The sequence below is a fragment of the Eumetopias jubatus genome, unplaced genomic scaffold, assembly GCF_037043125.1.
Source record: "Eumetopias jubatus isolate StellerSeaLion01/CBP00866 unplaced genomic scaffold, mEumJub1_p1.0 scaffold_1, whole genome shotgun sequence".
NCBI lineage: Eukaryota > Metazoa > Chordata > Mammalia > Carnivora > Otariidae > Eumetopias > Eumetopias jubatus.
In genome coordinates this window covers 131,298,489-131,325,740 of record NW_028274807.1, presented here as the reverse complement: position 1 = coordinate 131,325,740, position 27,252 = coordinate 131,298,489, and the positions used below count along the sequence as shown (strand labels likewise).

At 36.5% G+C, this 27,252-nt stretch overlaps 1 protein-coding gene across 7 annotated transcripts in view; it reads left to right on the top strand.

Annotated features, from left to right (window-relative positions):
- Positions 1-27,252, top strand: part of TBC1D5 (TBC1 domain family member 5) — a 570,230-nt gene that overhangs the window by 459,001 nt on the left and 83,977 nt on the right. For all 7 annotated transcript variants that reach the window (XM_028099038.2, XM_028099036.2, XM_088026316.1 and 4 more), the window contains one exon: positions 23,930-24,015. In XM_028099038.2, coding sequence (XP_027954839.1) covers positions 23,930-24,015 — 86 coding nt within the window. The remainder of the gene's footprint in view (positions 1-23,929; positions 24,016-27,252) is intronic.

Below are 27,252 nucleotides of genomic sequence, written 5' to 3'. Positions count from 1 at the left end.
CTTATTGGTTCTGTTTCTCTGGAGATCCTCAATGCAAGCTGATTAATATGAAGGAAAATAGAAATTGTATTAGTTTAACAAAAACGAAAATCTTGGCATAATTGGTAGATTGCACAATGAATGCCATACTTTAACAAGGGAAGCAAATAATATCCTTCCTCCATTCAGACCTTACTCCTTGTAAGGTAGCTTTTTCTGGAGTGTCATTGACAAAAACTGACTCTCACAAAGCATTTAACCAAGATTTTCAAAAAGTAAAGAAGCATGTTCAGTCGCATCAATATATGATAAACATATATTTTTAGGAAGAGCAAAAATTATCATTATAAGTAAACTATTATGAAAATTAATTTATAATTTATTTCATCTCTATCTCATTTAAAAATTCTAGTGTACATATATTTTCTCATGTACATAATAGATTAGTACAAATGGTACATGCATATGACTTGGAAATAAATAAATATGCACATTGAGGGTACAAACACACACACACCCCGTTTTAACTAGTATAGGAATAGTGAAAGTTGAGGGATCCCTGCTCTAGACCAGTAGCTCCTGAAAACTGATCCAGTTGATTCTAATGCTTAGCTAGGCTGAGAATCTTAACGCTGCCTCCCAGTGCACACACAGTTCTGGAGTCCCCATAGACACACACATTAGCAGAGACAGCTTGGAAAGACACAGGCCTTACCCTTACCCGTGTGAGTGAGAGAGTTCTCCTGAACTCCTCTAATTAAACTGATAATTTAATATCTTCTAGACCATTGACTTTCACTGAGAAGTATACCTATTCCATCCTAGTCTTCTTGTTGTGTTCTTATCATTTGGACTCATCATGCACTTTCTGTAGATGGTGTAGATTACTACTAATTACGAAGTAGGGCCTTTAAAACATTCAGTTATAAGAACATGATGCATTTTGCAATTTCTTTAGAGGTAGTTGAGACTCTAGAGATCGATCACATAATTACCTTCATTTCCTGTTGAGGCCTTGACGAGGGTGAGGTGAAATACCCCAAATCATCCAGAATTCAGTGGCATAGCCAAGGCCAGTCCCCAGGCTCCATTCCCAATCTGGAGCCACCTAACATCCTCCTCCTTGGCCTCGCTCTCCCTGCAGACTCCTGGGACAGAACTTTCTCAGTACCTCCACACTCACCATTCCCCCCCAACTTCCTCTGTGGCCACGAGGAAAATTGCTTTTCTATAATGAAACTGATCTTTGAGTTCTTTCCTTAACCATGCAACTATAATGGCTACCACTTGGGTGGAAGACAGTAAGACAAAAAAATAATAAAATAAAAAATAAAAGTAAACCAGCCGAGAGAGCCAGTTCAAAGGGTTAAGAATGACAATGTGAAATGCAGAAGGGAGAGAGAGAGAGAGAGGAGAGCAAGCACATATATGAGAATACGAATAAATAAGAATTAAACAGCTGAAAAGAAAGTCATCTTGGACGACTTTTCTACTTGAGAATAAATGTGCGCATACTACAATGATCATTCAGTTTAATTGTTACAGTGTATTAAGGTTGATCAGCTGCTGTAACAAATGAACCCCTATGTTTGCGTGACTTCCCACAGTAGATGTTTAAGTTTCACCCAAGTGGCAATCCATTATAAGTCAGGGGTGGGAGTGTCTCATAGGCACACAACTCTTTGGGCTTCTGCTAGCCCTGCTGTTTTCAACTTTGACCTTCCACGGTCACCCAGTACATTGACATCCCCAACAGGATGAGAAAAATAGCAAGGAGGACAGTCCTTGGGAGTTTTTAAAGCAAGGCCCGCAGGTGGCATGCATCACTTTCACCACATTCCACTGGCTGGAACTCAACCTTTGGCTATCTCTAACCACATACGACTTTGGAAAATGTAATTGAGCCACGTGCCCAAGAAGAGGAGGAAGCAGGTAATCCGCCAGTGGCTCTCTAAAATGGGAATGCTTCTGGTCGCTTTACCTCTTCTGCTGTTCGAAAGGGCCCCCTCGAAGGGAAAAGCTAAAATCTTAGTGGGAAGCTTGTGATCTTAAATCTCACAATCTGAGAAATCTGATTTTGTTAGCACTTTCCGAAAAACCAGGCCATCTCTCAGAGACATACTCCCAAAACTGAGCTCAAAAGGCTGCTGTGTGGAGCCAGTATGTCCCTTTCTCTATCTACAGTGATAGAACATCTTTAAGACTGACATCCTCATGCCCCATGTCCACCCCATTCACTTCCTGGTGGCAGACTTAGAGGGATGCCATGTCATTATCCGATTACTTACAGTGAGGGGGAAGAAAAGAACAAGTTATTGAACTATATATGACCGGCATACTGTAGACCTACATGGAAAATGCAATTAGAATCAGAGCTCCTTGGAGGGCCTGGTGTCAGATGGATGCAGATGGGAAGGCATATTTAGTGAAACCAGGCTATGAGAGCCTAGCATACCTACTCCACAGTAAGGATAGTCTTCCTGTGGTCCTAGAAAGCTCATGGCCCATTAACCACTAACTCAGGCTCTCTCTGCCACTGACTCTGCCCATATGTGCCTCTGACTACTTTTCTCTGCTTCCTTGGCAGGCCCTTTTTGACTGACATCTTTTTGCTTTTGATATATATATTAAACATGTAAGGGATATAGTCAGACCTTGTTAACCTGAAAACCACCTGGTCTTTTGAGGAAGGCTTTGCATACCTCTGTTCAGAGGTACTTTGTGTTAATTTTACCATTTGACCTTCCCATAGTTGTTGGGTGCACCTCAGATTAGTTATTCCTAATCATTAATAAACTTGATTTCTGAAGAGGAAAATTGGAAATATGTGTCTCTTCACCCACCATTTCAGGGATATTGACACTAACATCTTTTTACTCCATGGTTGCTTCAATAAATCAGGAGTTAGGCTCCAGGTTTTTCTCTACACACTGTCATTCTTAGCTTTTTGACAGCCCCTTCAAGTTTATCCTCTGTAGTGTTTACTGAAAGCGTGTTGAAGAGATATGAATTGATGAAGTTGAGAGCTATAAGATGTTTCACAAAATTGTCAGCCATAGGTCTGACCATCATCACGTTATAAGTTGGGGTTGTTAGTGATTTGATTCTGGCCTTTTCTTATAGTTCCTATTGTAGTACAAGTGCCTTATTCATCACTTCCCTCTTTCTTCCTATAACAATACCAATAAAAATGGAGAGTATTTCAAATTATTTCACTTAAAGTAAATGTTGTATGGTGCTTACCTGGCTTGAGCTATCATTGGGGAATAGCACCAAATAGGAAAATTTGAAGAAGGCAGAAAAATGACAGGAATGGTTGGAGTTGTTTTCATAAACCCAGGAAAGAGATAAACCCTTTAGCCTCATCTTTCCAGCTAGTATCTGAAGAAATCCCACCAGATTTTCTCATAAGGGTTATCATTGAATGTATCTATTTTATATTCCACTTACAAGAGGACCTGCTGATGAGAATGTCAGTTATTAATTTGAGATCAACTACTTAATTTACTTAATTGATAACATCTTATTTAAGCTCTCTTTTTGAACTTTCTTTCATTTGAGTTCTAAGACTAACCAACTATGTAGGAAACAGCACTGAACAAAAACTAAATTTCAGAATATATTTAGAACTTGCTCAGAAGAAATTGACCTCTGATTAAACAAGGGAGAAGAGATTTCATTATCACAGAGGAAATACAGTTTGGTGTCCTGGATGATTTAATGTGTGTGTGTGAATATTTTTATTAAAATTATTGTCATTTTCTACCAACCATTCCTTTTGGTGTAAGAAAGCAAACAATGCAATATAGATAGTATGAGCATTCTGTTTCTTTCTCCTGTTTTCTCTCCTTCCTTTCTTTTTTTTAAAAATAAGATTTAATTGTGAGCTTCTTGAAAACAAAATGTAGAGGATAACTTGAAGGAACATTTAAGAGAGTATCAACAAGACTTAGTTAATAATTAGCTATGGGTGGTGAGCAATTCATTGTATTTCCCAGGTATCCAGCTATTGATTGAGTTGGTGGGAAAATGTATGGATGAGCAAGTTTGCAAGAGTAGCCAAGTATAAGAAGGTTGGATAATGAGTTGATTTTGAGTAGGTTGTGGGATATCCAGGTAGAAGTGTCCAGAAGGCCACTGGGGAGAATGTGTGTCTAGTGTTCAAAGGAGAGCTTTGAACCAGAGATAGAGATTTAGAAATCGTGGAATATGGACATTAATTGTAGTTGAGGTATTATAGGTCATCTCAAGGAATGATATGTTGGGGAGATGAGAAGAGAACTGGGACGGGAATCATAGGACATAGCAGTAGGGGCAAGAGGAAGGAGCATATGGAGAAAATTCAGAATGTGGGAAAACCATGAGAAGAGAGAATTACAATGACTTGATAGATAATCCCAAGAACATGGAAATGGTTAGTGACAAATGTTGTAAAGAGATCAACTAAAATTAAAAACGAATAATGCTGTTGAAAAGGGAGAAGTAGAGAGAATGTGGAACCCACGGTTGAAAATAAATTTGTAACATAGTGCTGTTGATAACCAAGGGATGATTATTATCAAATGCATAGACAGTGTAGCATTTGTCAACCAGAACCTTACTAAAGTAGTAAGTCCAGGTTTTCATTCTTAATTTTGAGATGTGAAACATTGTGAAATATTATTTGAAAATATATAAAATGATTATTTAGAAGAAACATAGATAAAGCTAGGAAAAAATGATCAAAAGTATATACTTGGATCTGAGATTATTTAGCCCAAAAAGAAAACAGAATTAATTAACAGTGTTCTTCAAACTTTCATGAACCTTTACATAAATGAGAGCAGCCATTGGTATTTGTAGCCAGAAGTTTGAAGATAGAAAGGGATTCCGTTCCTTGGTTACTATCTCTAGGACTTTGGTGAGACTACTAAGTACCATTCTGAACCTGGTTTTTTTTCCTGTAAAATGGTGATGCCTTTGTTACAAAAATCCAGTGACTATGAAATAGTATTTGTATAGGGCCCAGTATGATCCGGCACCCAGTAGAGGATAGCTGATGCTATGTGTACTTTCTCCAAGAAAAAGAAGCAGGACTGAATGGACTTGAGTCTATTTATGGCATATTTAAGGTGTGGATTTTTTCTTTAAATTTAGTGTTTAATTGGTGCCTCACAAATGAATAAGGTTACTTTTAAACCTCATAATTTTTAAAGTTTTCATTCACATAGAAAACTTCCCAGATAATTTAATGATACAGCATATTATTACTTACTGATTTTTTTTAAATTGTCTATTGCTTTCTATGTAACTTACATACAGATAAAGTGTAATGGTTCTAGAAATCATTAGTCATTAAATAGTACAGTCTAGAAAAAGAAGTTAACTTTTTTTTAATTTTATTATGTTATGTTAATCACCATACATTACATCATTAGTTTTGGATGTAGTGTTCCATGATTTGTTGTTTGCGTATAACATCCAGTGCTCCATTCAGTACGTGCCCTCTTTAACACCCATCACCAGGCTAACCCATCCCCCCACCACCCTCCCCTCTAGAGCCCTCAGTTTGTTTCTCAGAGTCCATAGTCTCTCATGGTTTGTCTCCCCCTCCGATTTCCCCCCTTCATTTTTCCCTTCCTGCTAGCTTCTTCTTTTTTGTTTTTTTCAACATATAATGTATTATTTGTTTCAGAGGTACAGGTCTGTGATTCAACAATCTTACACAATTCACAGCACTCACCATAGCACATAACCTCCCCAATGTCTATTACCCAGCTACCCCATCCCTCCCACCCCCCACCACTCCAGCAACCCTCAGTTTATTTCCTGAGATTAAGAATTCCTCATATCAGTGAGAGCATATGATACATGTCTTTCTCTGATTGACTTATTTCGCTCAGCATAATACCCTCCAGTTCTATCCACGTCATTGCAAATGTTCATTCCTTTTGGTGGCTGCGCAATACTCCATTGTGTGTGTGTGTGTGTATATATATATATATATATATATATACACACATATACACACACACACACATACACCACATCTTCTTTATCCATTCTTCTGTCGATGGATATCTTGGCTCTTTCCACAGTTTGGCTATGTGGACATTGCTGCTATAAACATAGGGGTTCACGTACCCCTTTGGATCCCTACATTTGTATCTTTGGGGTATATACCCAGTAGTGCAATTGCGGGATCGTATGGTAGCTCTATTTTCAACTTTTTGAGGAACCTTCATACTGTTTTCCAGAGTGGCTGCACCAGTTTGCATTCCCACCAACAGTGTAGGAGGGTTCCCCTTTCTCTGCATCACTGCCAACATCTGTCGTTTCCTGACTTGTTAATTTTAGCCTTTCTGACTGGTGTGAGGTGATACCTCATTGAGGTTTTGATTGGGATTTCCCTGATGCCAAGTGATGTTGAGCACTTTTTCATGTGTCTGTTGGCCATTTGGATGTCTTCTTTGGAAAAATGTCTATTCATGTCTTCTGCCCATTTCTTGATTGGATCATTTATTCTTTGGGTGTTGAGTTTGATAAGTTCTTTATAGATTTTGTATACTAGCCCCTTATCTGATATGTCATTTGCAAATATCTTCTCCCATTCTGTCAGTTGTCTTTTGGTTTTGTTGACTGTTTCCTTTGCCGTGCAAAAGCTTTTATCTTGATGAAGTCCCAATAGTTCATTTTAGCCCTTGCTTCCCTTGCTGTTGGTGATGTGTCTAGGAAGAAGTTGCTGTGGCTGAAGTCGAAGAGGTTGCTGCCTGTGTTTTCCTCTAGGATTTTGATGGACTCCTGTCTCACATTGAGGTCTTTCATCCATTTTGAGTCTGTTTTTGTGTGTGGTATAAGGAAGTGGTCCAGTTTCATTCTTCTGCATGTGGCTGTCCAGTTTTCCCAACACCATTTGTTGAAAAGACTGTCTTTTTTTCCATTGGACGTTCTTTCCTGTGTTGTCGAAGATTAGCTGACCATAGAGTTGAGGGTCCATTTCTGGGCTCTCTCGTCTGTTCCATTGATCTATGTGTCTGTTTTTGTGCCAATACCATACTGTCTTGATGATGATAGCTTTGTAATAGAGCTTGAAGTCTGGAATTGTGATGCCACCAGCTTTGCTTTTCTTTTTCAACATTCCTCTGGCTATTCAGGGTCTTTTCTGGTTCCATACAAATTTTAGGATTATTTGTTCCATTTCTTTGAAAAAAGTGGTTGGTATTTTGATGGGGATTGCATTGAATGTGTAGATTGCTCTAGGTAGCTTTGACATCTTCACAATGTTTGTTCTTCCAATTCCATGAGCATGGAACGTTTTTCCATTTCTTTGTGTTTTCCTCAATTTCTTTCATGAGTGTTTTATAGTTTTCTGAGCATAGATCTTTGCCTCTTTGGTTAGACTTATTCCTAGGTATCTTATGGTTTTGGGTGCAATTGTAAATGGAATCGACTCCTTAATTTCTTTTTCTTGTCTTGTTGGTGGTGTTTAGGAATTCCACTGATTTCTGTGCATTGATTTTATATTCTGCCACTTTACTGAATTCCTGTGAGTACTAGCAGTTTTGAGGTGGAGGCTTTTGGGTTTCCCACATAAAGTATCCTATTATTTGCAAAGAGTGAGAGTTTGACTTCTTTTCCAATTCAGATGCCTTTTATTTCTTTTTGTTGTCTGATTGCTGTGGCTAGGACTTCTAATACTGTGTTGCATAGAAGTTAACATTTTAATAGCTGATAAGAGCTCTAGAATGACAAAATCAGTAAGTGCATTCTTTCCTCACCATGCTGCACTGCTTCTCCCCATTACCTCCCCTCACAACACAAACATAGCTTAATTACTTTTTCTTCAGATTGCCCTTCCATTGTCACTTATTCTGGGAAGTCCTCCCTTATTTCCCTGATGAAGTAAAATTCCCCTTTTGTGCACTTTCATAGCACATATGTCTCCTTTTCTAAGTGTTCAGCACAGCTACAGTCCAACATTGATAGATGTATTTATTTGATTGTCTCATCCTCTAATATATGCTCCATCAGGGCCGAGTCATGACTAAGGTGTCACCACTGTACACTCAGTTAGCTAGCAAGTGCCTAACACATAGGAACTATCCGGACCGAAGAATTCATGGGTGGGTGGATGGATGAATGGAGGCAAAGGGCTGTTTCTTTCCCTATTACCTTTCCACCAGCTCTGCATTCTCTTCCCTCTTCTTGGATGGCCCCCTCGGCCTCTCCCCTTTCAGCAACTTCACAACCTTCCTTTTCCATCTGGCGTCAGTGGTGCTTGTTGGTTTTAAAATTACATCCAGCTCCTCACTCTTTCCTAGGAAAACTCCTCTGACGACCCAGGCCACAAAAACAAAAGTCATACAACCTATTGCCTGCAAACAGTTCAACTCAAATTGAGAAAAGTTCATGAAATTGCTCGCCTCTCACTTTATAAAGCAGAGTGTCCTCCCCAGCCACTCAAGCAGCTGCTGGTCCGTGAGATAAGCCATCACACAGGGGCGGTCAGATAGTCGTGGCTGGCCCGTGTGCACTCCTGCTTCCTGTGGTTTCTCTTACAACAGGCCGCTCCTGTGACTACTCACTGCACTGCACTTTTTTTTTTTAAAGATTTTATTTATTTATTTGACAGAGAGAGAGACAGCGAAAGAGCACTGCTTTTCATCCGTTACCTGAACTGTGAACATGATAGTAGTGCATAATTGGATCTGGTGAGTTAGGATTCTGTTCATCTGGTTGACTTCGAGAGCACTGTGAGATCACACTCACTGACAATCAGCCTTTTGGGAGTTTCTTTCCCAAATGGGCATAATGGTAGCCTCTTTGGCCTCAGCTCTCATACAACGAAAGGACTTGTGTGGGCATTTAAGAAATGCCTTCTCTCTGAGCCTTTCGTTATTCATGCATACCTGCAGGTCAGATAATTTTTCAACATACTTCTCTGCAACTATTTTCTTTTTATTTTTTTTCTAATTTCAGTATAATTAACATACAGTGTTAACGATTTAACAATTCTCTGCACTACTCAGTGTTCATCAGAATAAGTGTACTCCTAATCCCCTTCCCCTATTTCACCCATTCCCCACACCTACCTTCCCTCTGGCAACCACCAGTTTTTTCTTTGTTTGTTTTGTTTCTTAAATTCCACATATGAGTGAAGTCATACGGTATTTGTCTTCCTCTGACTGACTTATTTCACTTAGCCTTATAATCTCTAGATCCATCCATGTTGTTGCAAATGGCAAGATTTCATTCTTTTATGACTGAGTAGTATTCCATTATATATATATATATATATATCACATCTTCTTTATCCACTCATCTATGAGTGGATACATCACATCTTCTTTATCCACTCATCTGAGCATCCACTCAGCTGCTTCCATAATTTGGCTATTCTAAGTAATGCTGCAACAAAAATAGGGGTGCATGTATCTTTTTGAATTATTGTTTTCTTATTCTTTGGGTGAATACCCAGTAGTGGAATTACTGGATCATCTGGTAATTCTATTTTAAGTTTTTGAGAAACCTCCATTACTGTTTTCCACAGTGACTGACTGCACCATTTTGCATTCCGACCAACATTGCCTGAGGTTTTCCGTTACTCCATGTCCTTGTCAACATTTCCTGTTTCTTGTATTGTTGATTTTAGCCATTCTGACAGTTGTGAGGTGTTATCTCATTGTGGTTTTGATTTACTTCCCTGATGATGAGTGATACTGAGCATCATTTCATGTGTCTGTTGGCCATCTATATGTCTTCATTGGAGAAATGTCAGTTCATGTCTTCTTCTGCCCATTTTTTATTTGTGTGTTTTTTGGTATTGAGTTGTTTAGGTTCTTGTGTATGTTTTGGATACTAACCCCTTATCGGATATATCATTTGCAAATATCTTCTCCCATCCAGTAGGTTATCTTTTCGTTTTGTTGTTTCCTTTGCTGTGCAGAAGTTTTTTTGTTTTGTTTTGTTTTGTTTTGTTTTTATTTCTCTTGCCTTAGGAGACATATCATGAAAAATGTTGCTGTGGGCAATGTCAGAGTAGTTACTGCCTGTGCTCTCTTCTAGGATTTTTGTAGTTTCATGTCTCATATTTAGGTCCTTAATCCATTTTGAGTTTATTTTTGTGTACTGAGTAAGAAAGTGGTCCAGTTTCATTCGTCTGCACGTTTCTGTCCAGTTTTCCCAACAGCATTTGTTGAAGAGACTTTTTCCCATTGCATATTCTTGATGCTTTGTCATAGATTAATTGGCTATATAATCGTGAATTTATTTCTGGGCTCTCTATATCCTGTTCTGTTGATCTATATGTCTGTTTTTGTGCCAATTCCATACTGTTTTGATTATTATAGCTTTGTAGTAGACTTGAAATCTAGGGTTGTGGTACCTCCTGTTTTGTTCCTTTTCAAGATGGCTTTGGCTATCCAGGGTCTTTTGTGGTTCGTGCTAATTTTAGGATTATTTTTCTAGTTTTATGAAAAATGCTGTTGGTATTTTGATAGGATTGCGTTAACTTTGGATGGGATGGATATTTTAACAATATTTGTTCTCCCAAATCATGAGCATGGAATATCTTTCCATTTGTTTGTGTCATCTTCAATTTCTTTCATCAGTGTTTTATAGTTTTCAGAGTACAGGTCTTTCATCTCCTTGACTGAGTTTATTCCTAGGTATTTTATTCTTTTTGGTACAATTGTAAATGGGATTGTTTTCTTAATTTTTCTTTCTGCTGCCTCATTATTAGTGTACAGAAATGCAACAGATTTCTGTCATTTTTATATCCTGCAACCTTACTGAATTCATTTGTCAGTTCTAGTAGCTTTTGATGGAGTCTTTCAGGTTTTCTATATATAATATTGTATCACCTCTTCAACTGTTTCTTTAAAAGCCAGACTCTGACAATCTCTTTGGTTTTTCTAGTTCATAGACAGTCATTGAGCACATACCATGGCCCAGACACTTGGCTGGAGGCAGAGACTGGCTGTACTGGACATGGGCTCAGCCCTCAGCAAAGTTACACTCTATATGGAAGACCAGACATATACACAACTAACCGTACTGCAAGACAAGATGAAATACATGCAAAATTAACTTAAAATTAGCATGCTGTCAGAATGGAGTTACTGGAGTAAGGTGGAAATTTACAAAAGGCTTCATGTAGCAGATAGTATTTGAACTGAGAATAAGGATTTCAAAAAGAGAATAGTGAGTAGACAAGTCTATCCTGAGGGAGCAGTTTACCTAAAGTCTGGAGATATGGGGAATGTCCATAGTTAGTTGGGAGTGAAATGTAGGATATATAGGGGGTAATATGAGAACTATTTTAGGGCCCAGATCATGGAGGTCCTTGAATGTCATGCTAAGAAATTGGGACTTTATTCGATTTGCATTTGAGACCTGATTCAGAACTGAGGAAGGTAGTAAAAAAAAAAAAAAAAAAGCAGGCATACATTTTTGAAAGGTGATTCTGGTGACATTATATGTATGGATCACTGAAGAACAAGATTAGAGACTTGGAGAAATCAAGGCAAAAAGTAAGACATGTCTGAACTACAGGGAGGGTCATGGTCACCAGCAGTATGGTCTTGCCACAGGAGTCATGGAAAAGGCCGAATGATAGAACTTGCTCAGCCCAGATTTTTATGTCCTGGGTCTAAGGTTCTGTCTAAGAGGCCGTCTGAAATGGTGATACCAGATATGGAGGTTTAGGAGTTCTTGTGCAGAGAGGTGATGGTGGAAAGATGAATATAAAAAGGATTGGAGAGGAAGGATTGAAATTAAGGGTATGTTGGGGCGCCTGAGTGGCTCAGTCATTGGGCATCTGCCTTCGCCTCAGGTCATGATCCCAGGGTCCTGGGATTGAGCCCTGCATCGGGCTCCCTGCTCAGCGGGAAGCCTGCTTCTCCCTCTCATACTCCCCCTGCTTGTGTTCCCTCTCTTGCTGTCTCTCTCTCTCTGTCAAATAAATAAATAAAATCTTAAAAAAAAAAAAAGAAGCTGAGGGTATGTTTACCAGGAGTTACTTCCAGATCTATAAGATTACACGTATGTATATGTGTTATTTTGTAGTGAAATCCTATAGTTGGTGCCATTTAAGGCTTCTAGATGACCTTCAAGGGTCAGTCTTATCTGAATTCCCAGATCTTCAAAGGCCTGTATGGAAAGAACCAGTCCTACTAGAGGTCAAAATGATTCACTAAGAAAAGTAAGCATAATACTATGATAGACTTTTGGTAAAAGAATAACAGCTTCAGCCAGAATTGTAAGGTGTTCTGCATACTTATTTAACCTATGATATGTGTTATATGAGTACAAAAACTAAACGGAGAAAGATATAAAATACTTTTTATCTTCTATTTTAAGTAGCATTAAAGATAAGTTTTGTTTTTTGTTTAGTGCAGAGAAGTATAAAGAAGAAATCAGAATGGTCCCTGTACATAAATAAACCCATTGTAGAGATAACTTCCATCAATAGGCCGATGGGAGTGGAGTAATATGGCACATGTTAAGGAAATTACAAAAGTATGAAAAAAAATACAAAGTAAAAAACGAAGTCTCTATCCAGTCCTTCTCTGCCTACATCGGTTCTTTTCTCCTTCTAGGAAAAAGAAAAGAAAAGCGTTTGTGTATGTGTATTCATTTACCAGCACGGATCATATTTCTTGATTTTAACAGCTTCATTAAGATATAATTTACATACAGTAAAAAATCCACTCATTAAAGCATACAACTGGATGGTTTTTAATCTTATTTGCAGAGATGTGCAGCCATCACCATAATCTAATTTTAGAACATTTTCATCATACCCAAAAGAACCTTTGTACCCACTAGTGGTCATTCTCCACTTTTCTCCCCCTCAACTAAAACTCCCCCCATCCTACCAGAGGCAACCACTAATCTAATATCTGTTCCTGTGTGTTTGCCTATTCTGGATATTTTGTGTAAATGGGATCATACAGTATGGTATGTCTTTAGTAACTGGCTTTTTTAATTTAGCATAGTGTTTTTGAGGTCCGTTGATGCTGTAGTTTGTATCAATACTTTATTTTTATTGCCAAATAATACTCTATTATGGATATACCACATTTTGTTTATCCATTCATCAATTAGTAGACATTTGGGTTGTTTCTACTCTAGTTACTGTGAGTAGTGCTGCTGTGAATGCTTCCTGTGCAAATTTTTGTGTGGACATATTTTTATTTCTCCTGGATATATACCTAGCAGTGGAATTGCTTGGTCATATGGTAACTCTACATTCAGCCTTTTAAGGAACTGCCAAACTGTTTTGCAAAGTGGTTACACCATTTCAGATTCCCACCAGAAATGTATTAGGACTCCTATTCTCCACATCCTTGCCAACACTTATTTCTGTCTTTTTATTATAGCCATTCTAATGGGTATCCAATGGTACTTCATTTTAGTTTTGATTTCTGTTTCCCTTATGACTAATTATGTTAAACATCATTTCATGTGTTTATGGGCCATTTGTACATTTTCTTTAGAGAAATGTCTCTTTGGATCCTTTGCCCATTTTTAATTGTGTTGTCATTTTATTATTGAGTTGTAAGAGTTCGTTATATATTATGGTTACAAGACTCTTACCTGATATCTGATTTTCAGATATTTTCTCTCATCTGTGGATCTTTTCACTCTCTGAATGGTATCCTTTAAAGCACAAATGTTTTTTAATGTTGGTGAAGTCCAACTTATCATTCTTCTCTAGACTTAGTTTTGTTATCATCGCTAAGAAATCATTGACTAACCCAAGATCACAAAGAATTATTACTGTGTTTTCTTCTAAGAGTTTGATAGTTGTAGCTTTTACGTTTAGGTCTGTGATCTACTTTGAGTTAGTTCTATGTGTGATGTGAGGTAGGGGTCCATATTCATTCTTTTGCACATGGATATCCAGTTGTGTTTTTTAAAAAAGACTATTCTGTCCCCCCATGGAATTGTCTTATCCCTTTTCAAAAATTAGTTAATCATAAATGTGAGGGTTTATTTGTGGAGTCTCAATTGTATTCCATTGATCTATATATCTGTCCTTAATGGTAGTACCACACTATCTTGATTACTGTAGCTTTGTAATGAATTTTAAAATCAGGAATTATGAGTCCATTGTACTCTATCTTTTTCAAGATAATTTTAGCTATTCTGAGTCACTTGCATTCCCATATGAATTTTAAGATCATTTTGCCAATTTCTGCAAACTATTTCTTTTTAAAAATACATAAAAAGAATTATACTTTGCTTTTCTGTACTTTTTTCCCCCCTTTCCTCTAATAAGTCAGTCATCTCTCTCAAGGGTATTCTCAATGCAGTGTCTGCTAGGAAATAAGAGCTCTGTACTTCCACAGAGAATAACTGCTGGAGAAGGAATGGCCTCCAAAGATTCCTCATAAGCTAGATGGGGTGATTACTTAAGTCCTTCTCATTCTTCTTTCTGAATCACTACAAAGTATGCAGCCCTCTTTCATCTCACTGCTTCAAAGTTCCAACCAGGGGGATCTTGGACCCCAACGAACTGATTTGATTCTTCAGAAAAAAATTACCTCATAAAAGAGTATTTTCTCAGAGCATTTCTGGCTGTAGACTAAGAGAAAGTTCAGCTACCTCTAAAAAAAAAAAAAGAGAGAGAGAGCGAAGAGAAAAGAAAGGGTGAATGGACAGCCCCACTTATAAAGCATCCCTCTACAAATCTGGATGCGATCAGTTGCTCCACACCAGTAGGGAAATCAGAGAAGTTAGCTGAGAAAGAGCAGGCTCTCCAGAAGTAGACAGCTTGCTTCGCTGTCATGGAGCATTTCCCCATCATCCTCACCCTCACCCCCCATGTAGCCTCACCTCTCATTCATTCAGATAAGGTACTGGATGCTACCCATGCTGAAACCTGTATCTAAACATCCCTACTCCTAAATGTTCTTTCTCTCCAGGGCTGGCACTCATCTAGTATTACAGCTATACCAGTTGTTAAAATATTGAAGTACTTTGATGACAGTAGTTAAGGAAATCCAGCATTTGAAGGGTTAAAGCCTGGCACAACAGGGGCTCTCCAGAGCTGCCTGTGCTGTAGTGGTTGTTTTATATTTGACTATTACCTCTGCCCACATTTGTACAGTGAAAAGGTTAATAAACTAATCCAGTGGTATCCATAAGACTGCCTCCCAAGATGAAAGCTGTTATCCATAGCCACCTTTCAGGTTTTTGAGAAAAGCCCCCAAATGGTCTGTGGATGGAATTCAGGGAGTTCTAAGAACTTGGATGGGAAAAATTTACATCTTTATTTTCACTAAGCCCTTACTAAAATTTAGTATTTCCTTCAACTAGGGATGAAGACAACAAACTGCAATAGTATTGATAGCACGTCAAACATTTTCACTAATAGCAATCACAGATATTTTATATCACATTACAGCTGATGAAGATATCTTGAAATACCATTTACATTCATCACTACTTCGAAATTATAGTAATGATTAGACCAGCCACTATATCTTATTTAACACATTAATATAAAAGTACATTTCACTATGTTATAAATTTGTTCAGTATTTTGATTACTGCATTTCAGCATAATTGGTTTGCTTTATAACCCTATTTATTTTATTTTATACATTTAAAAACATTATTCTGAAAAGGAGGCCAAAGTCATCACCAGAAAGCAGAGCACTCCACGGCACAAAAGAGATCAGAACCCCTACTATAGACTGTCCTGTGTGCAGCATGCAATTGATGTGCCAGTTAGTATCACTGGATATTTGAAGGGGCTGTGGTTTTAAGACTGACCTGTATCCAGAGTTACTGGTAAAAAAGAAAATATTTTATGATACTATCTACTCTTACGAGAAACTCACACCTGATACTGGTGTTCATTTTTTATGATGATACATGATATCTTGAACAAAAATCATCAAGAAAGGCAAGAGTCCATCTATAGAGACTTTTCTCAGTAGCCTAACGACACACTTTCTTAAGTAGAGATTGGTCTCACTCAGGAACACATAACTAATCTGTTATTTATGGTTGTTTTCTGATTTCTTTCTTCATGTAGACATTTTAAAGTTCAGTACTGATACTTCATTGTTCTATTAGAAAGCATCACAAAAAAATACAGTGTAAGTGAATGACCTTCATAAGAGTGGATTTATATAATAAATGAATTTTTAATTTCAAGATGTTTTATCACTGAGATTACTCCCCAAACTGCATGAGAAGTGTGGCCGGCTTCCTTTTACCAGGTCTCAGCGTGTAGGATCTTAGCTTTTGTTGCCTTGTCAATTGCAAAGCAGGTAATGAAAGGGAAGAAGATGGGAGCAACCTTTCCCAAACCAGGGTTCTCATTCCCATAGGGTCACCTAGGCTTATTCTTTGGAGTTCAAAAGCCCTAAAACCAGTTTTAAATTGCTTCTATTTTGATGATACTTTGTTTAAACTTATTTTAACATTTCTAAAGATAGAAATTTACAATGATAATTTTCATATCAAAGATTTTAAAGTCCCAAATTGGAATATTTAGGAATATTTTTTGAGATTGCCTCTTTCCTTTTTCCTATATCATTGAAGGTTGGGAACCAGTCTTGGGCAAAGACAAATTGGTTTCCATATTTCTTTAAACCATTCAAGTAACATTGCTCCCCTGTCCAGCTCACATTTAAGGAGGGGAAAAAGGTGAAGAGTTCAGTACTGCTGAAAAGAGCTAACCAAAAGGAATATTTTGAGGCCCAGTATTAGTAACAAAGAAAACATGTAGACCTAAACTACTTTGCATGCATATATATATATATATATATATATATATATATATATATATATATATATTGGGGGGCATGTTAATCTGGCATCTTCCTACATGCTAAATTCAAAAATGTAAATATATTTTAAAAAAGGAAAAAATTTTATTTCTCTTTTGGTGTCTATTTATTGTGTGAAGCTACAGTCGAGCATAACGCACAGGTGGTTTAAAATGCTTCTCTGCCATCTGAGATCTCGGCTTGCCAGGGTATAGATGGGGATGTCACTTTAGGGAATTGGGCTTATTCAGTATGTAAAATGAGGCTGGCATGGGTTCAGAGGTTTTGTCTGTGTCTTTACCCAATTAATGATTTTTTGCTTCCTTTTTTTTAAAACTTTTTCAAGGCCTTTTAAATTTTCTCTTTTCAGTTTTAATCTGTATATGCATAGATTATATAATTACCTAAATATTTCTGTCAATTACACTATGATTCTTAATGCCTAGTACTCATTATATATATTTCCCATCAAAATACGTCAGAATTATTAGGATATAAACCAGAGGTCATTTTAATCCTGGTACTGAAATAATATTCTAATTTACAACCTTGTTAAAAGATTTATTTTTTTTTCTTTATGTTAACGTAATGAATGCGTTGTATCTACATTTTGGATTTGTAATATTGCAAAACAATCAAACTAGGTTTTATTTTTCCAAATCTGTTGTTTTGTGAGTTTATTTTATACTAAGTATAAATACTGAGTATTTGACATTTAATTCGTGGTATGGGTTGTTTTAAAGAATAAAGGAAAAAATAAGGAAGGCATAGCTCAATATACTATATACAGGTATGTGTAGTAAAATGAGTATTGTCTCAACAAGTAATATAAAAAGAAAATGAACTCTTGGAAAAATGACGAGGGAGGAAATAAGATAACAAGTCTAAGTTTGACAGCAATATCCAGCTAATATCACTTATTTTATTTTTATATATTTTTTTTTCTTAAATGTGAATTTTGTGAGCATTTAGGATTATAATGTCTGCCTTTTTGATCCACTGTGTTACTCTATCTAATTTTTATGAAGAGGGCAGTATGTGGCAATAAGAAACAGAAATAGTGAGACCTTTGTGGACCCTCTAGCAATCAGTGAATATCAGATCACAAATTTCCCCAGCTTTAATTACAGGCAAAAGAAAAGACAAAATTAGCATTTTAATATAGAAATATCTTAGGCTTTAGGAGAATTATGATAAATCTAATGTTGCCTAGTGAACCAAAGAGGGGATATTACAACAAACTGTCTCCTTAGGAATATTTGTTTAAATAAAGGCAACAATACTTCATCCTTATCCTTTTTTTTTTGGATAATTACTGCTATTTCAGGCTGTTCTTTGTTCCAGGTTTAAAATACCTTTAGTTAAAAAAAAAAAAAGTAATTGGCAGTGTTTGTTTTCTATAAAACTACAAGAAGGGGAAAATTCTGTTTGCTTGGCACTAACAAGATAATTTTAGGGCGAGTTTTTGCTCTACAGCCCTAGTTCACTGGCGCCGTGGCATCCCCGCACTTGGATGCATTTGGGTTATCTCGTTTCACTTACAGCGTATTAAACTAACTCCTCTTCCATGGCGGAGGTTTGCCCACCTGTCTCCCCTAAAACACCTGCAACATATGTTTGCATAACCCTGTAAAGCTTTGCCTTTGGGGTCCTAAGAAATTCCCCCAGAGCTTTTTGCTTATAAACAGCTGAGCAATTCGTTTTTCTAATGACGGTTGCTTTTCCCCCAGCATTGAGGCAATAACATATTCACTAAAATAAGAGTCTCATTTTTCATCAAAGAGAAATGTTCGACATATTTTTACAGTGCTGCTTCTCCTTCTGAGCCTTATTTTTTCCTCTTTTCTAATCTGGCATGTTAAAAATTTAGAGTTGGTAGCAAGATAATAGGGAAATGAAAACTAAGTAATTCTTCATTTGTCAAATATTTTCTTTTCTTCATACCAAACATGCATTATATTGTAAACAGTCTTTTCTGTTAAACATGCTACAGGAACTTTATCAGTTTAAGGTAAAATTGTGATCGATAAACTATAAAAGTGATAATAATTTGGATATATTGCAGGAAATCACTTTAATTGTTATAACCTCATAAGCTGGCAAGCAAATGTGCATTAATACGGCTTTACAATTTTTTAAAATTTATAAATGCATGGACTTTTATTCTGAGAAGCAAAACAGCCTTTCTCCCCACAAAGGAAATCCAATATACACGAAATATTTTCCTAAATATGTGTTTTTGCTTTTAAAAATGTCATGGTTGATAAATATCTACCCTAAATTTATATACGATCTTCAGAAGCATCACTTTTCTCTACCTATAGCTTATCATGGATTTTAAGTTGTCAGACTATCAGATCTGCTCTCATAGTAAATGTCTGTTTGTCAGCCTTATCAGGAGATAATCATAGCTTCCTTTTCATTGAGTTTTTATCAAGTGCCCAGCCCTGTACTGCACACTTCATGTTCATTACCACAGGTTTTCAACGAGGAAACTAGGGCTAGGGGTGTAACTCACATGGCCCAGGGGCTTAGGTGGTGGAGCCAGGATCGAAGCAGGAGCCTCGCGGACTCCTGACCCCTTGCCTCCCCTGCCAGCAGCCCGGGCCTCTAAAGCAGATGAGTGATGTAATGTTTCCCCTAGTCCCTTTGTTTTTAACATATAACTTTAACTCCTATTGGTATATTCATAAGTTAGAACAGGGATCACTGGAATCACAGGGAATTACTTTTCTTTCGCTCCTGTCAGTTCTACATTGTGTTTGTAAATAGCCAGCCCTTTGAAAGGTATTGTGTTGTTCCAAGCAGGATGAATACTTGAGAGACTCTTTTCCTTCCGTGGCCTCTAGATAACAATTCAAAAGGAGATAGTCATCTTCAAGCGAGGATAAGTTTAGTTGAGGGATCAATCTAGAAAGTACTATTTGTAATGACCTTTGTTGGATGAGTTTGATATCCCCAAGCTCAGAACAAGGAAAACTGTCATGTACCGTCTTGTAGTTAATTATTCCTCTAGCATCTTATAGTTAGTTGTACTTAGGGTGGGTTAGCATTTTTAAGTATTTGTATACTACCACACAAAGTGAGCGTGAACTTAAAAATACTGAAATATTACCGTGGGGATAAGGGTTGCAGGAGGAGGGAGGTGATACGCTGATCTATGACCTCCCTCCATTATAGAGGAGAGCAGAGGAGAGGTGGCCACCGTCAGAAGTCATACTCGGTAAGGGAAAGGGTGTTTTACCTGAAATTACATTAAGGAGCGGCTTTCTAGCATATAATATAGACCTTGGAAGTGTAGAACATTAACTGCAATGGAGAGGTTAAATAGGTTTCAATCACTTTTATCCCTTACATTGATTGCTGTCATTTAAGTACTATTTGTAAATTGATTTTGTCATCATGCCAAATTAACAAAAGCATTTTTGGAAATTCAGAAATACAGCATGGGTTTGGTTTGGTTTGGTTTTCCCATATACTTCCTTCTAGGACACTTGTTTCTGCTTCTGGAAGTCATTTTGTCCATGAGGCTTTAAGATGCCTCCCAAAAATCCAGCCTGGCTATGCCATGGGTGGGATTTTCAGCATTCTTCTTCTACTGAAACAAAATAAAATGTTGAGTTTCAGAAGAGCTCCAAAGGCTCGTTAACAGAGAAGAATTTGGTGACTGGTACTTGGGAAGTTAACTGGCTGCAGTCTTGTAGAAGATTTATCTCGAATCCATCTGGGTTGGTCTCGGAAAGGCATGGTAAACTCAGGGTGAACTGAATCTGTGATTTCTGCATCTTTGTGTATAATTATATAGACATCCCAGGTCATGGAACATAATTGGTATTCTTCCATATACAGGCCAGTGTCAGTTATGATCACCATTTTGTTGTCTTTCTTACAAAGAAAAATTCACCAAGGAAGAGGTTTTTTGGTTTTTCGTTTGTTTGTTTTTGTTTTTTTAATGCACATTGGTTTGGAAAAACTTATAATAGTCAAAATCCTATCTTGCAAAAATTGATTTAAAATAATTAGTAATTGTTCTGGCCCATGCAAAGACATACTATGAAAACTGTTGATATCATGTGTCCTGTACGATGAAAAATTACAACTGTCATGGAGTCCGGTCTCTCTTACATACAGAGTTTTATATATGTAGAATTCTACTGGCTCATATTTTAAAGGAAATTCCTGATCTTTAAAAATTAAAAATCAGAACTGTTACATTTCTATAAAAATTTTATTTGGATAAAAATCCCTTTAAATAAGAGAAGCAAGTATCTCTTTACTTTTAAAATATTTCAGTTGTGTTAAGTTAGAATTACGCTCATTTAATCTCATGCCCCTAAGGAAACCATTGTTATCATTTTAGTACATAGCTGTGTGAAAGGATATTGTTCTAAAATTTCTTGACTTTTTAAAACCTTATTCAGAAAACTAACTTAATTAAAAGAGAAGAATTATAGGCAAATTGAAGAGCTGTCAGGACTGAATCTTATATCAAAGTATTTGTGCCCTTTTATTGTTCCTGTCTATACATACTGATTTTTACGGCCACACACTGGTTTATGTTTATGTCAGACATTTGGTTCTATGCTGTCTATTACAGTAGCCACAAGCCACATGTGGCTATTGAGCACTTGAAGTATGGCTGATCCAAAGTGAGATATGGTGTAAGTGTAATATATACAGTGGATTTCAAAGACTGTACAAAAGGAAGAATGTAAAATATCTCAAGGATTCTTATATTGATTACATGTTACAGTGACAACATTTTAGATATACTGAATCAAATAAAATATTATTACATTTAATTCGACTTGTTTCTTTCTATTTTTTTTTTTTTTAATGTGCTTGCTAGAAGATTTTAAATTACTTATGAAGCTTGCATTTGTGACCCACATTGTATTTCGGTTGGACAATGCTGGTCTCGACCGTCTCTCTGTCTATAGAGTTATATTTTAGTAATAGCATCATCTTCTCAGAAAATCCTATTGAATAACTTTCAACTATAACCTCTGATTTTATTTTCTTACATTTAAAATGCTGTTTTTCAACATCATCTTTTGATTCTTTTTTTTTTTTTCATCCCGGTACAGCGATACTTTAAACTGCCTCTCCCTTTGATACTAGTAAGTCTCCTAGGAATTTAAATAGGCCTCTGTGAAAGCAATACTTGAGCCTCATTCATATGTTCAAGTTAGATCATTATTCCTAATAATGGCTTTAAGTGCTTAGATAGATCAGCACTTCGTGTCTTGAATTGCTTGTCATTTCTTTATAAAGATGTTTCAAGAAATTGCTCCATGCAATCCCTTATTTCATTGTTTTCTAGCAAAAAGTAACATAATCTTTTATTAGTTTGTTGGGAGTCAGAGAAGAAAAGCCTTTTAAATATTAGCAAAAACAAAATGTATTTCCAGGTAGTGAGAATAAAGAGCAAAAGTAGTCATGAATGATAGTCCTGCAAAAGTTTATTTTTTAAATAAATCATGAATGTGCTAGCAATCTGCCAGTGGCTTTCACCTCTATTTTATTTTCCCATTATACTTGGGTCCAGGTTGTCATCAGCTACCACGAGGAAACCCATGTAATTCCTAGAGAGAGAAAAGTTGCACTGTTAGACTTAATAGTATGGTAGTCATGGAAGCATCGGTTATCTTCATCAAGGCAATTCAGATTTGATTATTGTAGAACTGTGTTGAATACCAAACCAGAGGAGTAGTAGCTGGAGCTAAATCAAGGGATTGTCATTTTTGTCAGATGATTAAGGCTGACTTGGAAGAGATATGAAAGGGTTGAGCTGTGTAAATGTTCTCTTTTCAGCAGAAAAAGAAAAGGTCCATCATGGCCATTAAGATGCAGCTTGTTAGCTTGATGAATTTCAAACAGTTTAACCTTAGCAATTATATAACCCCCACATACATACAAGTATATCAGGTGCCTTGGGATTATGGCTTCAAGGATTGATATCAAAGCATATTGGTAATTTTCTATTAAGATAAAATGAAGCCTTTCTATGTCTAGATAGATCTCTCAAAGGACAGGGCATGCTCTAGTTCAAAGTCCTAATTATTAACCTGAATTATAAGTTCAGGTAAACACTGGAACACATTTATTTATAAGTTTTGTAAAACTTTTTAATGAAAAATGTACATAGTTTAACATTTTAGAGATTGTATTCATTTAAGCTATGATATTAACATACTTCATTTTTATAAACTAGAATTGGTTTAAGTTTTATTTGCCTATGAGGAGCCTGACACATTTAAATAATAGACACATTAAGTGGTAGTAACATATTTAGGTAGACAACCCTGACCTAATGATCTCAGGACATTTCTGCAATGTCTATGAAAAAATATCAAATGCCAGAAAGGCCAGTATATTGCTGTTTTTATGAAAATGTGCATTGGTCAGTTTGCTTTTGTATTTTGATGGTACCCTGTTAATATTTTCATTACCTGGGTACTGATTAAACTCGTATATAAGAATAGATGACATAGAAATTTCTAACTTTAAAAGAATTGCTGAATTCTAAAATAACACATTCATTTTTGGAGGAGAAAGACTTCGTGTGCCATCTAGTGGGCATATGTAGCATTCTGGTTATCAAAAATTAACAGATTTTTACTCTCCCTCCAAAATGCAGCTTTCTTAACACTTCCTATCTCTCAGGCCTTACGTGTAGATCATGCTTGTGTTACATCTCATGTAATTTTTCAGTTTCGTCAGAATTTTATCTCATTGTATTTTGGAAAGTCATATTAAAAGCAATCAAAATCATCAGAAATAAATCTACACCTCTCTTGATGAGCACTGGGAAATGTATAGAATTGTTGAATCATTATATTGTACACCTGAAACTAATACAACACTGTGCATTAAGTGTACTTGGGAAAAAAATCTAATGACAGGAATAAATCTGTGTAAACTTTGAAACAGGTAAAAGTAAAATATATAAAATAATTCCATTGTTTAATCAGGACTAAGATCATTTAAGGTAAAACTTCAACTATGAAAGCAAAACCCAATTATTGAACTTCATTATTATATGTATTTTTGAACTAATTATTGAACTTCATTATTATATGTATTTTTTCCTGAAAGAATATAAAAACAATTGTTTTTGTCCTTGTATGTGTTAATGTGTAATTTAAATAGCTTTATACATTTTAAAATTTTCTTTTCTATAGAGAAATCCAAGACCAGTGACTTACCAATTCCATCCAAATTTAGATTATTACAAAGCACGCGGAGCAGACCTCATGAATAAAAGCCGGTAAGTCCTCTTTCTCTGATGAAAGTTATGAGCCACGAAAATGTTCTCTGAGATGGTAGGAATTTTCACACATTTGCTGAAAATAAATTTACAGATTTTAGCATATCAGTGGTTAATGCATGCGTTGACATCTTTACTAAATAAAATATCTGAGTTTTTTTAAAGGCGTGAGAAAATGTATACATTGATGTCAATGGTAAGAAGAAAAATAGAAGTGTATTTGTTATATTTGTTATAATTTGAAGTTAGGCAACTTCATTTTTCTAACACTAATAAACCTGAATAAATTGCGCCTACTTGTATAATCTCTTTCTAGATCCTTGCTGTTGATTGAAAAGAGGCAGTTCTATAATATATTTTTAAATTATTTCAGTAACAAAATTAAAATTGGGTTTCCCAACTGTCTTTAGCACTACACAATAAGCTTATAAATGCATCTTGTGTGTGCATTTGTGATTACATACATAGAAATTTTAAGGGTCACTGTAGGAATAAAAAAACATTAAAATTCTACTTTTAAAAGAAATTAACATTGGCATAAAGGGTTGATGAACAGTTTAGTTCTTTCATAATACTGTACTCAGATGTCTCAAGAGTTAACTTGTCAAACCAGAACCATCTCAAATTAGAATGTAATTTCAAAGTTTACTCTGGAAGACTAAAATGTTGGTAATGATAAATGCTGCCAAGTTGTCCGAATTTTTTTTCCTTCAGCGTTTTGCCTATGTGCTAGCTTTTCTTCAGTAGGATTCCAGCAGCCTAAATATAAATTTATGGAGTACACACACATGATGTGTTCTGCTCTTACTTGGAGAGTTAAAAAGAAGACATAATTCCTGCCACATAGAAACTCACAGTCTAGGGGGTGAGAAGAAGTTTACAAGAGAACGGCTAAATTTAAACTTGTGTCTTGAACCCTGTTTTAGTGTAATGTTATTTTTAAATGACCCATCCTTGATGGAAATCCGTCTCACTGTTTTGATGTGCTGTGTCATTGTGACACCAGCTCTGTAACCAGTGAGGCTTCTCTGAAGCTCTTTCTGTTTGTTCATTTCATCGGATTCTTGTTTCACTAATAAAAGGCTATTCTCCATAGTCACTTCGTTCATTTAATTTAACAAATTTTTATTGTGTGCCAGACTTTCTTGGTGAACAAACCGGGTAAAACTCCTGCCCCCAGGAATCTTACAGTCTAGTCACTTGTATTTCTACCCTATTGTGTCAAGTATTTAGTTTTGGTATGTTTAAAAGAACAGGGTATTTTAGGTACTTTCTTTATATGAGATCGTTCTAGCTAGAATCCCTTCTTCTCTCCCCTATTCTCCCCAACCCCACCACCACCAGATTAGTTTTCACATAACAGCTGAATAACTCTCAATTGACAGCAGATTACTCCCAATGTAAATGCCTCCAAAGGCTGCCTGTTAGTGTTGATAATCCAGTGGTCTTCCTGGGCCCATTTTCTCTCTGTGACCTTCACTCCTTCCACTCTCCCCTTCTCTTAATTCCCATTCTTGCACTTGTTCTTCCCCCTTCCTGGAGCACCCTTCCTTCCTTCCTCTTTTCTTGCTCCTGCATGATTTAGAGCTCAGCCCGAAGGTCACCTCAGAGAGGCCCCTTGGACCTCCGTCTTGTCTTTTTCTCTCCTACTCACTCTCTACCTTATTGCCCAATCTTATTTTCATAGTGTTCATTACTCACTGAAGTTATAGACTTCATTTATATGTGTCATCTGACTCCCCAACTTCCCCACTAAAATCTAAGACCCCTGAAGGCAGGCACATTGTCTTACTAACACTTGAGAGCACTGAGGATAATGGCTGGCATGGGGAAGCTACTCAACAAAAACGTGTTGTGTGTATACATCTGTTATCTTTTTACATTTTTCAATGTCTGCTTTTTTTTTTTCAAAAAAGAAAATGTGCTATACCCTTTCCTTTCTACCCTTCATGTTTTATCTTTCTTCTATTTAGCCTTCTGTCCTTGTATTTTTCTTCTCAAAATGTTGGTTCTGTTTTAGCAGTTACTTGCAAGCATGTTGAAATTCTTATACAAAATATCATTGTGATGACTGGAAGGAAGGTTTTTCACCAGCTCTATTGCAATTTCAAAGCTTAAAACTGAAGCTGAACCAAATGAAAGATAGTGTATGAAGAACACATCATGGACCAGTGAGAAGGGTTAATAAATGGTGTTGGGAAACCCGACAAATCTTTTGAAAATGTATCAACTTACAACCTTATCATATACCAAAACAAATCCCAACTGAATCAAAAAGCACACTCAAGCGAACATAGAAATACAATGCAAGTGTCTATCTGATCTCTTGTTATTAGAACACTTTTTAACCTTAAAAATAATGGAAGAAATCACAAAGGGAATGACTGGTACATTTTACTACACAACTATTTTTAAGTAGATATGTCAAAAATAAACTGAATCAAAAAGCAGATGGAAAATTGGAAAAACATTTGTAGTGTAAGTAACTGACAAACTAGTATCATTAATGTATACAGAACTTATGCAGTTCAAGAAACATGAAATCCTCATTAGCCATTCCATCTCATGCCATGCTCTGTTGGATCCTCCTTTTCTTGCTTACAAATTTTAGAACACCCTCCAGACTTCCTTTCTTCACTGCAATCATTCCCTAGAGGATCTCAGTCCAGGTTCATGGCTTTAAATACCATTTGTGACTGAAGGGCCCTTAATTTATATCTTTAGTAAGACCTCTTCCTTTGAACTCCAGACTTTTATGTCCTACTGCTTACTCGGTATTTCCTCTGGGATGTCCCATTTGTATTTCAAATTTAATACTTTCCAAACTAAACTCTTGATTCTACCTCCTCAAACTGTTGTTCCCCTGTGTTTCTCTGTTATAATAAATAGCTAACCCAGTTGATCAAACCTTAGAATTGCCCTTGGCTTCTTTTCTCTTACATCACACATCAAGTCCATCAGCAAATCCTCTTCAAAATATATCCTGAAAGAAATCACCTTTCCCTCTGTACTGCTAATACCAAGTCACCACTAGTCTCCTAACTAGTCTTTTTACTTTCTCACTTCCTTATAGACCTTTTCCACAGAGCAGCCAGATGTATGTAAGTCACATCCTATCACTCTACTACCCAGAACCATTCAATTACTTCCCAAAATATATAGGATAAAATACAAAGCCTTTTCAGTGACCTGCAGGGTAAGCCCTGCATGATCTGGCCTCTGATCTCTCCAACCCCA